This window comes from Orcinus orca, chromosome 19 (assembly GCF_937001465.1).
Source record: "Orcinus orca chromosome 19, mOrcOrc1.1, whole genome shotgun sequence".
NCBI classification, from domain to species: Eukaryota; Metazoa; Chordata; class Mammalia; order Artiodactyla; family Delphinidae; genus Orcinus; species Orcinus orca.
In genome coordinates, this window is record NC_064577.1 from 3,601,864 (window position 1) to 3,617,327 (window position 15,464).

The 15,464-nt window shown below is 59.0% G+C and overlaps 1 protein-coding gene across 3 annotated transcripts in view; it reads right to left on the reverse strand.

Annotated features, from left to right (window-relative positions):
* RAB11FIP4 (RAB11 family interacting protein 4) overlaps window positions 1-15,464 on the reverse strand; it is a 113,816-nt gene that overhangs the window by 3,193 nt on the left and 95,159 nt on the right. For 2 of the 3 annotated variants that reach the window (XM_033423430.2, XM_012532016.3), the window contains 10 exons: window positions 9,605-9,834; window positions 7,691-7,885; window positions 7,034-7,168; window positions 6,733-6,768; window positions 5,493-5,592; window positions 5,120-5,223; window positions 3,895-4,035; window positions 1,821-1,902; window positions 873-1,010; window positions 619-777 (listed from right to left, as the gene is read on the reverse strand). In XM_033423430.2, coding sequence (XP_033279321.1) covers window positions 619-777; window positions 873-1,010; window positions 1,821-1,902; window positions 3,895-4,035; window positions 5,120-5,223; window positions 5,493-5,592; window positions 6,733-6,768; window positions 7,034-7,168; window positions 7,691-7,885; window positions 9,605-9,834 — 1,320 coding nt within the window. The remainder of the gene's footprint in view (window positions 1-618; window positions 778-872; window positions 1,011-1,820; window positions 1,903-3,894; window positions 4,036-5,119; window positions 5,224-5,492; window positions 5,593-6,732; window positions 6,769-7,033; window positions 7,169-7,690; window positions 7,886-9,604; window positions 9,835-15,464) is intronic. The other variant, XM_033423433.2, reaches the window with a different exon arrangement.

The window sequence follows — 15,464 nt, forward strand, 5'->3', positions numbered from 1 at the left end:
GCCCTGCACTCCAGCTTTTGCCTCAAGGCTCCTAACTGCTCACACTTGGGGCCTAGGGCGCCCCCTCGTGGCTGAGAAGGGCTGGGGTTTAGGATTGCTGTGGGAGCAGAACCTCCAGCACCTCTGCTTCCGGGGGTCGGTTGGGGGGTGGTCAACTCAGAGTCTCTGGGTGCGGGCTTCCCGCACCATCATGCCCTCGCTGGGTCACTGCCCTACCCTGATCCCACTTCCCCCACCCCCAACTGGTCTCCAATCATGGGAGTGCTTGCGGAAACCACCTGAAACGGAATCCTGGGCGCGGGGTCTGCTCCTGGGAGAACGCAACGCAGCGAGGCACTATTGGGTGGCTGGGTAGAGCCTCCTCCCACACCCCTCGCGCCCAGGACAGAAGACTGGTGTCTGCTTCTTTTCACGGATGCTGAGCAGAGCCCCTGGGATTTCCATCTGCCTCGGCTGAGCCGTGAGACGGGGACCAGTAGCCCTGACAACGAGGGTGTTGGGAGGAGCAGGCAGTTTCGTCGGGGAAGGGGGCGCTACGGCTCTCGGCCCCTCACAGGACACCCACCCGGAGGGGACCTGTACACCTTATCCCGTGGGTCAGAGGCTCCCAGGGCCCACCTGCTTGAGCCGCTTGACCTCATGCTCCAGCTCCACCTCTCGGGCCCTGGCATTGAACTCGCCCAGGCCGGAGGACGAGCCGCGGCCCCTGCCCGGCCGCTCGCAGTCCAGCTTGTACATCTGCAGGTGCTCCAGCTCCTTGCGCAAGTCCTCGATGAGCTGCGGGGGCAAGAGGCTGGTTGGCGGGAGCAGGGGGCGGGGCATGCGGGGGGGGGCGGGGCGGGAGCCCTGGCACCTGCCGGCCCGGGACCCACCTCCTGCGTCGCCTCCCGCTCCTTCTGGAACTCAAGGCGGTTCTGCCGCAGCTTGTCCATCATGCGCTTGTACAGGTCCATCTCATCCTTGAGCCGCAGGCTGGTGTCCTCCAGCCGGTCGGACATGCGCTGCCGCTCCTGGAGCCGGGGAGACCGGGGCAGGGGGAGAGTTCCCAGGGGGCCCGCTGTGCTCCAGGGGCTTTGCTGGGGGCCGGGGCAGCCACCTCGACAAATGGGCCATCAGATCAGCCCCTTGAACAGAGCCCTCCGAGGCACGGATTAAAGAAATGGCCCGATCCCCTAGGAGTCTAGAGACACAGCTAGAAAAATCTCCGGTCTCTGAAGCCTTTCAATGATGCCAGATGGACCCGAATAAGGTAAGATGCCCTGGACTTCCCTGGTGGTGCAGTGGTTAAGAATCCGCCTGCCAATGCAGGGGACACGGGTTCGAGCCCTGGTCTGGGAAGATCCCACGTGCCGCGGAGCAACTAAGCCCGCGAGCCACGACTACTGAAGTCTGTGCACCTAGAGCCCGTGCTGCGCAACAAGAGAAGCCACCTGCTCGCTGCAACTACAGGAAGCCCGTGCACGGCAACAAAGACCCAATGTGGCCAAAAATAAATAAATAAATAAATAAATAAATAAATAAATAAATTTTTTAAAAAAGGTAAGACCCCAAACAGAAGCTAACCTCTTTCTTTCTTTCTTTCTTTTTTTATTATTTTCCCCTGTAATACAAGGAAATAGATATTCACTATAGAAAACTTGGAAAATAAGAAATATGGAAAAATGAATTATTCATGTTTGATGCCTTTTTGTTTTTTTTGGCTCAGCAATTTTATTAGAATTTCAGAAACTAGAAACTAAAGGCCTCCGATGGCCCACGCAGCCTCTCTGTGGATTTGGCTCAAGATCCAAGTCTGAGCGACGCCGGGACCTGCTGCTTACCTCATCCAGCTTCTCTGTTTGCGACTTCAGCCGAGTCACTGTCGTCCTAAGCTCCGTATTTTCTTCCTCTAATTGCTGCACCCTGGGGAAAGGAGGAGGACAAGAATGTCAAAAATGGAGATTCCCTTACAATTTGACAGTCTGCAGCAATTCTCCGCTCCCTGGAGGGTACATACCAGAAATAAGAGAGAGAGAGAGAGAGAAAGAGAGAGAGACTATGAATAGTTGTTCCAAATGGTAATATGGCTTTGAGCTTCCTGTCATCCAAGGCAAAATGGTAAAGACCCTGAGTTGTTATTATTTTTGGATAAAAGGAAACACTTGTTTGTGAATGAATAGGAACATAAGGTTCTTTCTGCATACTGCTTAGGGCCTGAAACACCCCCGGGGTTGGGGAGGGGGTAGGCAGTGGTATTCTTCTGCTAATGGAGAGAGTCCTCCTGTGGCATCTGGGGCAGGGCCCTCCTGTTAGGATTCACCATTGGAAGGCAACCTTCTCCCCCGCATCTCCCCCAGGGCTCTGCCCTCCAAGCGATCGCTGCAGCTGCCTCTGACGCCCACGGGCAGTGGTTCCTCTGTGTTAATGTTCACCAGCACTGTCCAGGTCAGTTTTCAGTGACCTGAGAAGAGGGGTAGGTGAGTTGGGCCGTTGGCCAGTGGCACCAGGACAGTGCAGGGCCATTTCTGGTAGGGCATTCCCTCTCCTTCCCACTGTCATGTCCTCCTTCGTGGAGAGAGGGCTTCCTGGCCCCCGCTGCCCTCTGGGCTCCCCAGGAGACGCCCCGGGCCAGGGCCTAAGGGGGATTCAGACCCCCCCCCACCCCCCGACGAGGCCACCTCTCTTGAGGCACAAAGCACACTGCAGACTCTGGGAGCGCTGCCTGCAGCGTCTGTGGGAACAGCGCCCCCTGGAGTTGGACAGGGGCACGGGTTAGGGGACAGTGCTCGGCCTCGGCCCTGGTCCGCACCCCCACGGTCTTCTTCCACCACCTGCGTCCCAGCCACCTCTCCCAGGCCAGCCGACCAGCCGGCTGTCAGAAGCAGGCAGAGAACGTGATGCTTAGTGAGGTACCTGCCTCATTAAGGAACAGATGCAAAACAGCAGCTTCTAGAACACCCGTGGGAACTTAAGATGAAGCCCCGGTCGATAAAGGGGACAAAGCGCGTCTCAGGCACCGGGGAGCTGGGAGGCCTCACCCAGCTGCACAGGGGTCCCGCCCACCAAGCTCCTTTGGGCCTGCTTGACCTCAGCAGGCAGGGGACCACCTGCCTGCCAGCTGTGAGGTACAAGGAGGGAGCCCACCTCCCAACCCACCCTCCACCCCGGCTGGACCTGTCAGACTCCAGAGGCTCAGCTCAGAGACCGGGGCCACAGGGGGCCTGAGAAGAGCAGGCTAGCCATCCTCTCTGCCAGGGGCCCAGGTGGCCTCCCTGGCCTGGGTCGGGGGAGGGCCTTGGCATCGTCAGAGCCCTCACCTGTGTGCGGTGTTCTGACGTGCATCAGCCGACCTGCCTTCCTGGTCACTCTCCAGGGAGGGCTGACAGATGGATACCGAGGCCCAGAGAGTGACCGAGTATGTCCAACATCATGGAGCTAACGCGTGACCAAGCCAGACTCCCAGGCCCGTCCTCTCCCTGCCTGCCGCAGGTTCCAACAGCCATGCTCCAGGCCCAGGAGCAGCCCTGCTTATCCTTGGTCCCTGGGGCCTGGGGTCAGTGCGCCCCAGTGTTCAGGGTCGGGAAGAATCTGACAGCAGGGGGCGCTCCAAGCCTGGACATCAGACCCAGTACAGGACTCAGGGCAAGACCACTGTGTGTGTGTGTTTTTTTTAACCTATTCTCCTCTTGACAGACAAGCGTCGTTTCCAGTTGTACCTACTATGAACATTCTTTTACTTGCTTCCTAAAGAACACATCCAAGTGTTCAAGTATCAAAAGTAGATTTCCAGGAGGCGTCCCCTTGGGGCTCAGTTTTCCCATCCATACAATGGGAACGGCACCGGCCCACAGGGCAAGAGCTGGGCGTGAGGGCGCATCAGAGGGCAGAGGGCACTGGGCCATCCCGCGGGCCCACCTGGTATTCAGCAGCTCGATCTCCGTGCTGCGCTCCCGTTCCAGCTTGCTGTAGGCCTCACGGTGGCGCCGAACCTCCTCCTCCAGGGCCTGCTCGGCCGTGGTCTCCTGATCCTTCACCATCTCCTCCAGTTCGTGCACCCTGAGGAGAGGGGCAAGGACTCCAGTGCAGGGCAAGCTCTTGTGGCCTGACTCTCCTCCCCGCAACCCAGGCTGCGACCACTGGGAGCCCCGGACCCCAAGACCCTGACACCCCGACTGTGGGCCGGCAGCTTTGCTGACAGATGAATGAGGGACCCCACAGCAACTAAGGAGAGGTGTGCCAGCCACACCCGCCACCGGAGCTGGGAGCGGGCGGCCCTGGCAGTTGAAGGGGTTCTCCCAGGGCGGGCACAGAGAGGGCGGCCTCGCCACAGTGGATCAAACAGCCCTCAGGCCTCACCTACTCCTTCTGCCCCCTTCCTTCCCGGCTGGTCCCCCTCTGATCAACAGCTCAGCTCGCTGGGCACCCTGACCGCAAAGACAGGCACATCCTGGCTGGTGGTGAGCCTGCCAGAGCTGGGTAAGGCCAGGCCCCACTGTGGACATCGTAACCCACTACTGGTGTATCAGTGTGGGGCACCTTTCACTGGCAACAGCCCCTCCATGGAGCTGAACTTCTGGGCTGTACAAGAGGACTCATCTTTGGGCCCTACGAGGTTGAGGACCAGACCCTGGACGGAGATCAGTTTACCAAGTTTATGCCATCCTGTGAGGACTACACCATACACGCACCACCGCACTGAGTCACGTTCAGTGGGCCTCTGTTGGGCGGAGAGCGCAGCAATGCCTGGACCCTTCCCCACCGGTGGCAGGTGTGAACCCCCAACTTGCACCAGCCTCTCCCTCTGCAGAGCTTGTCCCTCAGAAGGGAGGTCAGGCTCTCATCGTTGTGGGACAGAGAGAGACAGGAAATGGATCCCAATTCTTCCCTTTCACCCGAGCTGGGGCTGCAGACCTGGGGGGCCGAGGTCAAGCTCTGCCTGTCTCCCTGTCCCCAAAGACCTGTCCTCCTGGGCACCCAGTGTGGGCAGGGCCCACAGCCAGGGGCTGACGTATCACAGACCCTCAGAGCTAGAGGGACCTGCAGGTTGCCGCCCCCCCACCTCACTCCGCCCAGCTTCTCCCGGGGGCTCAGCACACAGCCCACCCTCCGCGCCCGCGTCCCAGCCAAGGCCAGGCCTCACCTGTGCACCAGCTGTGTGTTCTCCTGCTTCAGCTTGCTCTTCAGGTCCCCGTTGCTCAGGCTGTCATTCTCCAGCTCTGTCACCTTCTTTTCCAGAAAACTCACCTACCGTAGCAGGGCAGGGGTGGGGTGGAGGAAACCTCTAAGTCCACAGGACTGAGAACTTAGTGGGACTGACGGCTAGGAGTCCCGCATGACTGTGAGTGAAGAGTCGTGCTGGGTGGGGCCGGGCATGGATGTGCCCATGTGATCGGGGCCACCTATCCCCGACTCCTGGGCAGGGACAGGGTCTCCCAAGTCCCCAGGCGGCCGTCAGGAGCCCCTCCCCCCACCCCCGGGGGCCCACGTCACATCCCCCGCCCGCCCAGGCCCACCTTCTCAGTGATGTCGTTATCACAGGAGTCGATGCTGTCCCGGAACAGGTCCTCGGTGCTGCCATTGCTGCTGCTGAAGTTGCTGCTGTGCATGAGCTGCCTGCACACGGGTGGGGGAGGCACGTCTGGCTGCAGACTCAGGCTATGGGCTGGGGGAGCACCCAGGACCCCAGGGAGGGTGCCCTCACCCAGTCAGGGGAGCAGAGCGGCCTGACCTCTGAACTCAAGAGATCATTGTGCTCTGAGGACGGCAGACGGGGCTCCTGAGCCCCAGCAGACACGGCCGGTCCATCAGAGCCCTTTCGTGCTGCGTCAGTACGCTGTGCACACCAGTGTTCCAGCCAGCAGCTGCCGCAGACCAGAGCTGGTGCAGGACCCCCCCACCCCGGCCCCTTCCACCTGGAAAACCGCCCCATGCAGGCAGCCTGGTACCACAGCCCCGGCAGAGGGCCTGGGCCGCCTGAGACCACCCAGCCAGCTCCCGCTACATCTCTGGGGACCCAGGTGGTGGGCAGGGGGAGGGAGACCCACCCAGGCTTTGCAGGACGGTGGGACGGTGGGTCGGTGGCTGGGACTGGAAACGAGCAGTGCTGTCCAGGTAACTCTTGCCCGAGGCAGAACCCAGCCGCTTCCCCTCCCAGCCAGCAGCCAGGGTCTCAGCCCAGAGACTGTCCCACCCCAGCTCCTGGACACTTGCTGGCAGCTCCCAGAGCCCCGGGTACGGAACTGGGGTGAGTCTGCAGGAGAGCGGGCGCAGGACCCTGGCAGGCCCAAGAGGTCAGCTGTGCAGGATTTAACCTGGGGCAGAGGGACCAGCTCCAGTGGGGACACTCACGCCCCATCCCTGCCAGCGGGAAGCCCAGGGCCTCTGCTGGTAGAGCTGCCTGCTCCGGAGCCCAGGGAAAGGCACCGGCAGCTGTGAGGGCAGCTGTGTCTCTCAGGGCACCCCCGGTGTGCCTGCCTGAGGCGGGGGCAATGGAGGGCTTGGAGAGGCCGCCCGCTGCCAGAAGGGGCAGAAGGGACGAGGGATGGGGCTGGCAAGGAGGCCGGGCCCGCTTTCTCGCAAGTGGAGCTTCCTCTGCCTGCACCGCCTGGGACGCCTCATCCCCCTCTGCACGTGCAGACGCATGCAGGGCACTGGCTGGGTCTGGGCCGCTGGCACGGAGTCGGCCACCCTGTCAGCAGGAGTACAGCGAAAGGGGACAGCGTTCAACCCGCACTACCCTGAGGGAGGCCTTACCGTCCAAAGGCTGTGCTAGAGATCTTCCGGTTGGGGCTAGAGACAGAGAGTGGGGTGGGGGGAGAGAGGGGGAGAGAGAGGAAAGGATGGTTGAACAGAGAGACCTTTAGCCCACTCCTTCCTCTGCCCCGGCTGCAAGAGATCAAAGTGTGGGCGAGGCTTCTTCCTGCCCTCACTAATCAGCTTGGCCCTGAGAAGCAGCCCCCGATCACCTGTCAGGACAGAGCGGGGCCACCTTCCCCGCTGCTTCTCCCTCTGGTCCCCACCCTACCCGCCCCTATGCTGGGCCCCGGGGCCTCACCTGTTGGCCTTCAGGTTTTTCAGTCGGGCTTCCAAATCATTGAGCAAGTTGATTTTCTTGCAGCACTGAGAGCAGTAAACATCCAGCAATTCGCTGTTGTACGCGTGCCGCATCTTCCTAGGCGTCTGCCCCGCGCTGGGTCATGAGAGGGAAAGAAATCACCTTCTGAACTGCTGTCCAGGCTGGTGCCCTGCCCTGTCCTGCTGAGCTTATTACTAGATTCTCCAAGACCTGTGAGCCTTGTGTGTGTGTGTTTGGGGGTCGGGGGGTGGGGAGTGAAGTACAGCAATAGATCTCCCTCCTCCAGCGCTCTCAGAGAGGAAGCCAATGACTTATACCCATTTCACAGAGAAGGCAACTGAGAGCTAAGGTCAGAGTAATGACTCAGCTGCGTGGAAAGGTATCAATATGCCACTTGGAGGCTTCGGCCTTCCAGGTGTGGCTGTGTTTCTTCCCCAAGACAGAAGGAAGGAGGAATTCCAGATCCCCAATCAGCGTGCAAAGGCAGAACCCCCCACGCCTCCCCCCCCCACCCCGGTACAGGAGCAGAGCCCAGTTAGCTCAGGACTCCGCCAGCTGAACCCCCGCTAGGATGAGGCTGGACTGGTTCTGCCACTTTTCCTGGACCCCGAACGCCACTCCAGACCAAGGCGCCACCTGGAGGACACCGACGAGCCCAGGTCCGAGTAGACGTTGGTCCTGGTCTCGTCGTCAGGGCAGGGGCTGCTGGGGGCACAGTCCACGTCATCCGCCTCCCCGTAATCTTCGAACTGCTCCTCGTTGCTGATGAGTGAGGTGGTGGAGTGTGTGGAGAGGTCCGACGTGGTCACGGACGGAGTGTGGCCCAGGGACCTGAGTGTAAGACAAGGGTCGGCTGTGAACGAGGCGCCACCAGAGCCTGCGGGGCCCAAACTGGCCACACCTTCCAGGAGGTCCATGGGCGCCCAGATACCAGGAGCCTGATGAAGCCTGTACTTCTTGGCCTGGTAAGCACACTCCAGGGACCTTATCCTAAGGGAAACACCTCACCACAGAAAAGGTTTCTGCACGAGAGATGTTCAAACCGACGCTGCCCTAGAGCAGCCAAACATTGCTTACAACTTAATGGTGTATGGACAGCTACACTGAACTAGCTGTTAAATTATACTATATGTCAGTAAATGAAATGGTCACATAAATTATGGACTCTCAAATCGCTGTGGATAGGTTTGTAAAAAATACTGGCAGTAATGTGGAAAAATTAAAAGCGAAAGTTTTTTTGATTGAAAAACGTTCTAAAAATTAAAACTAAACTTAAAAAAATTATTTTGAAGTTTTAAAAATTAAACTAGAAGTTAGATATAAAATTTTAGACATAACAAGTCTAAGCATGTAAAGGGTCTACACAGAAGAAGGTAAAGCAGGAAATAAAAATATTTAAATGCTTCCCTGGTGGCGCAGTGGTTGAGAGTCCGCCTGCCGATGCAGGGGACGTGGGTTTGTGCCCCGGTCCGGGAAGATCCCACATGCCGCGGAGCGGCTGGGCCCGTGAGCCATGGCCGCTGAGCCTGCGCGTCCGGAGCCTGTGCTCCGCAACGGGAGAGGCCGCAGCGGTGAGAGGCCCGCGTACCGCAAAAAAAAAAAAAAAAAAAAAACGAAAATGAAAACAAAAAACAACAATGAGCCAGTAGGCAGGATGCTTCTCCTACTCCACAGAGCGGATTTCTAGTCCAAAGAAGCCTAAGGCCACAGAACACAGGTCAGAGACCCCAGGCCTCTCACGGGTGACCCAGTGTGGCCTGGGACAGAGTCAGTGGCTGGCTGAACCCTGTCTAAAACCTAAGAACAAAGAAGTACAACTAACTCATCACCTGCCAAAACATATCCTCCCTCGAGTCGCTGTGCAGCAGCTTCTGTGTATCCTTACTCGTAAACTGGGAGCTCTCCAACCTGCTGATAAGCCTGTGCACTCAAAGAATGGGAAACAGTGATTTTCAAACTGTGCCCCTGAGGAACCCTGGTTTCCATCTAAGAATCACAGCCTTAACGATAGGGGCTGAAGATCAAGGCTCCGGGCATCTCCACCTTATTTTATTTATTCACTTATTTATCTGTCCTTGGGCTCCTGAGCGCCTCGGGTTGAATCAGTCACATTCCTCGCTGCTTTCTCCTGTAAATTTCACTAAACCTCTCGGCACCGCCGCTGGCGGCCTCCTGGTGACTGGCCCCGGACAACAACGGCAACCATCAGGTGGCAGGTGATCAGCCCTATGACCAGCTGTCCTTGCCTGGCTGGCCGCCAGTGCAGCGGAGGGACCGCCCCCGGGAAGCAACACGGATGAACAGCTCCAAAGGGCCCCTCCTCGACAGTGGGATTCCCAGAGACCCTTGGGTTTGCGAACCCCTGCACTGAGGAAATGTACTAGGCTGAAACATATGAACTTGCCTTTTTCTTGAAGGTCGAACATGATTAAAAATCGACAATTTCGTATGGTAAGATTGACACCGGAAGCCCTCTCCTCCCTCTCCAAATCTCCGGCCGTGACCATCACCTTCTCCCGACAAGTGGAGCTCCAGGCAGTTTTAACTCACTTGTCCTCTGGAAGGAACAGGCCCCCGAGCCCTGCCTCCTTCTCCTCGGCAGGAATCCCGACCGGCCCCTCCAGGCTCCGGCTGCTCTCCGCGGGGCCGTCCATGTCCGACTCCTGGGGGCCCTCGGGCGGGGCCAGCGTCATGGCCTCGTCCTCATCCACAGGAAAGAAGCCGGACTCCCTGGGGAGGAGCTCGCCATCAGCAAAGGTGGGGTCTGGCACCTCGCTGCCCTGGGGAAGACAGAGGGGGGCAGCGCGAGTGAGCCTGGCTCCCCGAGGCGCAGCACCGCTCCTCAGACCGCAAGGACGCCAGCAGGGCCGGGGACGGCGGGGACGGCGGGGACGGCGGGGACGGCGGGGACGGCGGGGACGGCGGGGACGGCGGGGACTGCGGTGCCGGGAAGCCCAGACACTGAAACCTCGGGTGTGAGACCCTGGCAGATGATTAACCTCGGGGACCCCTCGTGCAAGGCCAGTGAGGGGTGGGAAGCTCCGGGACAGCCTTCCATGGAGAAGGGCCACAGCCAGGCCAGCTGGGCTGCTTGGCAGGGTCCCCAACACAAAGTCTGCACAAGAAGCCAAGTGACCCCGAGAAAGCTTCTTGGTGATTAGAAAGGCACAGCCCCAATGACAATGACTCTGGCCTAGCAGAGCTTGATGCGGCATGATAGGGGACTGCCCAGCATGGGGTCTGCCCCCCACGGTTCTGGGCATGTCAAATAGCATCTCTGAACCTCAGTTCTGGCCTCTGTAAGTTGAGAATGGCGATGGAATCTTACAGAGGGATCGCTGTGTCACAGCAGGACCTCAGTGGATAAGTCTAGGCCACAGATCTGCCCCGGGCCCTGTCACAGCCAAGCTGGGGAGCAAGAATTCTAGGTCTTTCAAGTCTGAGCTTTGGACTGGTCCTCGGTGCCCAGCACCCTGCCCGGCAATGTCAGCGCACCATAAAGATTTGCCCAAACCTTTTGCTAAAACCATCTTACAGGAGAAGAGCTCTGGCTTTATTCAGTTTACCTAGTCCGAGAGAGGCATATCTCTACACACCATTTCTCGGGGCTGCTTTGCCCCTGAGGAGCTGGGAACCTTGGAGGTGACAGCCTCCACCTGCTCCCACCGGAGATGTCAACTCTTCCCCAGGTTCTTCAGCGTGCTCCTTAGCTAGGACTGGCAGGGTCCCCGTTAAAGGTGCGTCCTCCAGCCCCGGGACCACAAGAAGAGTGACAGTAAGAAGGGCTGTGAAAAGCCTCGGGGCATCTCAGACAAGAACAGGATCAGGGACATCCAAGGAAGGTGGTCAGCGAACGGCTTGGCTGTGTCCGCCCAGACGTGTGCAGCTGTCCAGGGGGTCTGTCCCCACCAAGACACACGCCAGCGCTAAGAACAGACGGCGATTAATGAGCTTGGCTCCTGCCTGTGCCACGACTCGGGCTGAGCACCAGATGGACCAATAAAGCCGGCAGCAGGCAGCCAGGAGCCTCTGACTGTGGAGGCCGAGGGGCTGTGTAATTAAACTCCCCCCTAGTGTTCACGCGGCCCTCTGCACCTACATGGCACTAATCAATCCCGCACAGCCCCCAACCTTATCAAATCTTGTGTCCTAAGCGAGCTCTTGTCTGCAAGCCCGGAGCTGTCCCAGTAGAAAAGAAAGGGAAACCAACATTTACAGAACCACCGCCGAGTTCTGGAGACCAAGCTAAGAGTTAATATATTACCCCATTTGGGCTTCATGACCCTTCAGGACAGGGATTCCCATCCCTATTTTACTAACGAGGAAGTCAAGGCTCAGAGAGTTACCTGCCAGAAGTCCACTGGCCGGCAGGCAGAGGGTCCCACCTGCCTCTGGCCACCACTGGCTTAGTTCCATTTATCACTGACGCAACCCACGCTTCACGGATTTTCAAACCCCATGGTGACCATGAGGAGAGACACATCACAGGAACACAATACTAATTATGAAGCCCAGGCACTCCGCCTAATGCTGCGACTTCCACATGCCGCCCCCTTCCTGCCCCCAGCAGGGAATGTCCGGGCTAGTGGGTGGTCACCTGGAGAGAGGCCCTCCACGGAGAGCTGGGGCTCGTGGAGAAGCAAGGTGCGTGTTCTGTTCCTCCACCTGCAGCTTTTCACCTCCCAGACACACGGCAGGGCAAAGGCAGCACTGGCTGGGAGTCCCTGCTCTGTGGCTCACAAGAGGGCTTGGTCACTTTGCAAGTGGGTGTTTCTTCTCCTCTTCACAGCCCTGAGAGGTGGGTCTCCTTCCCCCTCTGTGTAGGGAGGTGAAGTGACTTGCTTGGGGCCACGTGGGAGTCAGTGGCAGGGCTGGGACTGGCCTGTGAGTCACCATCGCCCATGCTTTCCCCCTGGAACCGCGTCAGCAGGGGTCCGCAAGAGGCTGCCGCCCACGCTGCCCCCAGAAGGCAGGCAGGGGGCCAAGTGGAGCCCAGCACCTGTGATTAAGCATCTGGCTTGGCTTCTGGCCAACTCACATCTGCCTCACTGGACACTGAGATACAGAGGCCACGTTTCTGCCAGGCACTCCGTCCCAACACCCAACCCATGGTACACCGGTGGGGACCAACCCCCTCACCTGAGGTCCCACAGCGACATACCCATAACTCCTGACACCTGGCCCAAGGCCCTGCCCCGGGTGGAAAGAGTGGTCTCGAGTGGCCTGTCTCAGCCACAGCAGGGGCAGCAGGAGGGGTCAGACACCCCACAGGGGTCCCTCCCTCCCAACTAGACCAACACCTCCTGGGCATATTTTTACCCTCTGACTAAGCAGAGTCCACACCTGCCCGGCCCTTCACACTTGACAAAGCATCCTGTCTGTCTCCCACACACACCGTTCAGCTCTCAAAGCAGCCCTGGGAGAGCTCCGGGGAGTGTACAGGGCAGGATGAAGAATTCATCTTCTCCATCTGACACTCAGGGAAGATGAGACTCAGAGAGGGAGGGGACTGCCTGGAACTTCCTGGCTACAGAGGGACCTGAGACCTGGAGCCAGGCTCCCGACGCGCCAAGTCCCAGCCCCTCACCCACCCCGACACCCCCCCTCTGCTACACACGTATGCACACACGCTTTCGACACGCCAGCCTTTTCTCTTAAAAAACGGCTGCTCTCCCTACGTCCGCATCTCTTCATTCAAGCCACAACTGGTTGCCCAAGGAAAGTGGAAATTTTAACTACAACTTCAAAACCATTTCTAGTGCAGACGGTCCTCCAACTTACAGTGGCTCGACCTACGATTTTTTATTTTTATTTTTTTGCAGTACGCGGGCCTCTCACTGTTGTGGCCTCTCCCGCCGCAGAGCACAGGCTCCGGACGCGCAGGCTCAGCGGCCATGGCTCACTGGCCCAGCCGCTCCGCGGCACGTGGGATCCTCCCGGACCGGGGCACGAACCCGCGTCCCCTGCATCGGCAGGCAGACTCTCAGCCACTGCGCCACCACGGAAGCCCTCGACCTACGATTTTTTGACTTTACAATGGCATGAAAGTGATAGGCATTCAGTAGAAACTGTACGTCAAAGTTGGAATTTTGCTCTTTTCCCGGGCTAGCGATGTGTGGTCTGACGCTCTCCTGATGCTGGGCGGCCGCAGCTCCCCGTCGTCACCCGATCACGAGGGTGAACCACCGATGTGCTTACAACCATTGTTTTTCACTTTTGGTGCAGCGTTCAATCAATTACGTGAGCTGTTCAACACTTAATTTAAAAATAGGCTTTGTGCTGGGTAATTCTGTTTAAGGTATTCTAGGCGAAGTTATGATGTTTGGTAGGTTAGGCATATTAAATGCATTTTCCACTTATCGATACAACGGGGTTACATCCCACTAAGATCTGTAGTTCCCCCCCCCCCAGTTTAAATAATATAAAGACAGCTATAAGAAAAGTAACTAACCGTATACCTTGGTTAGTCTGGGATGGTACCCGTTTGGCTTTTCTCCTGGACAAAAGTGGCCCTGTCACCCGTGCTACTTCCTGGGGGCCTGGGTCCCAGCCCAGCTTCCACTCTCCCTGGCCCGCCAGGGAAGGGCTGAGTGTAGCACGGGGTGGGGTGGGGAGGCAGCGCTGCTGAGGTTGGGGGACAGCCTGCTCTGATCCCAGACAGCTCAGGAAGGGAGGCAAGCAGGGATGGCTGCTGGAAGGCAACCTCTCACCCCACCTGGAGCCATCAATCCCTGGCTGGGAGAACCGAAGTCACAACAGAAACCCTTCTGAGCCAGTTTCTTTTATATTTTTTAGATGAAGTTACAGAGGAAGAGGAAGAACTCATCCATAATAAAAGTACCGTCCTCACGGGGTTTCCAGAAGGCCTGAGAAGATGCTGCACCTGACAGCAGGGGCTTCCTGAGGCCCAGTTACCCTCCAGTCAGGGCCCTGGGCTGGTCGGGGCCCCCAGGGAGCCCCCGTGTCACATGTGCTGCTGTGAAGAGGAAGAACTCTGGGGAATGTGCAAGAGCTAAAGAGTAATCTGCCTGGCCTGGGCGTGGTGAGGCAGATTCTCCTGTTGCTCCAGGATTCCAGAGTTCCCAGACAAACCCCAGGCCGATTCCCGACAGCAGGAAACTGGGCTGCGGCAGCCCCGGGATGGAGCTGGAGGAAGGTGGGGGGAGAAGGAGGACATCGCTCCACGGGGCACCTCCTGCTCGTGGGCACTTCTAGGCCGAGAACCCCAAGAGCTGCCAGCCCGCCCCAGGCCACCTGTCCACATCCAGACCTCCCTCCGCGGCAGCGAGCTCCTCGGGCGTCAGAGGACGCCTGGTGGTCCCGGATCCTAGGCCTGCTCTGGAGGGGTGGCAGGATCAGGGGAGTGGGTAATGGGATTTCACAGAAAAGGGGGTGCCTGATTTTTTGGGGGGCCTTTAGGGAAGGGACGGTGTCCTCAGCAGGTAGCTCCAGGCAACATCTGTGGGTGACCCATGTCCCCAGGGCTCTGTTCCTCAGGACCCAGAGCCAGTCCTGCACATGGAGCTCCCTGTGCCGCCAGGGCCACGTGGGCGTGGCTGGCATACGTCCAGCGCACTCCAGGTCACCTGGAGGGGCCCCAGGACACCCCTGTGAGTGGGGCTGGGTGGCGGTGCTGCTCTGCGGCCTGGCAGACTGGGTTTTTAGTCCTGGCTGGCCTGGCCACTCACAAGCAGTGGGACCTTGGGCATGTGACCTCTGAGCTCCTGACTCCTTACCTACAGAATGGGGACAGTCACCCCTACCTCAGAGGCTACTCTAAGGACCACACGTGACAATTTTCACAGGCACCAAAGAGCTGGCAGCTGTGGAAGCATTAAATCCTGATCCGGCCTCCTTAGGGGCTGCGTGTTGCAGAAGCTGAGCTGCTCCTGCAAGCCCATGGGTCCCTGGCTAGTCAACCGGTGAGATCCTGGACAGACAGGAGGCCAGGAGGCAGGTCATCCTCCAGAGGGTTTCTGGAGAGTTCTGAGGCCCAAGGCTGGGCAAACATGCCCTAGCCAGCCGCTCCGGCAGGGCAGGTTCTCCAGCCCCCCACCCCCGTCTCTGGCTGGGGCTGGATGCCGCCGGCCGGGGCTGGAAGTGGGAGCCTGGAGGCACAAGCCTGCCCGTGGGGCCTCCTTCTCCTGTCTCAGGAGCAGCCCTCACCCGCCAGCAGGCCCCAAAGTCACATCTTCCTCTGTAGCAAGTCGGCACGAGCTGAATTCAATGGCTGGTGTGAAGGCCAAGCATCAGTACCCGTGGGGCCCTTCCAGGCCTCGGAGGGGCCAACAACGCCCCACTGGCCACACCCTCGGAGGGGGTGCGGCACGGCCCAGACTCGACCGCCTCCTTTGGTCCTCCCCCTACCCCACCTGGCCCATTTTCCTGGCAGCTGACTCCAGGTGACCCC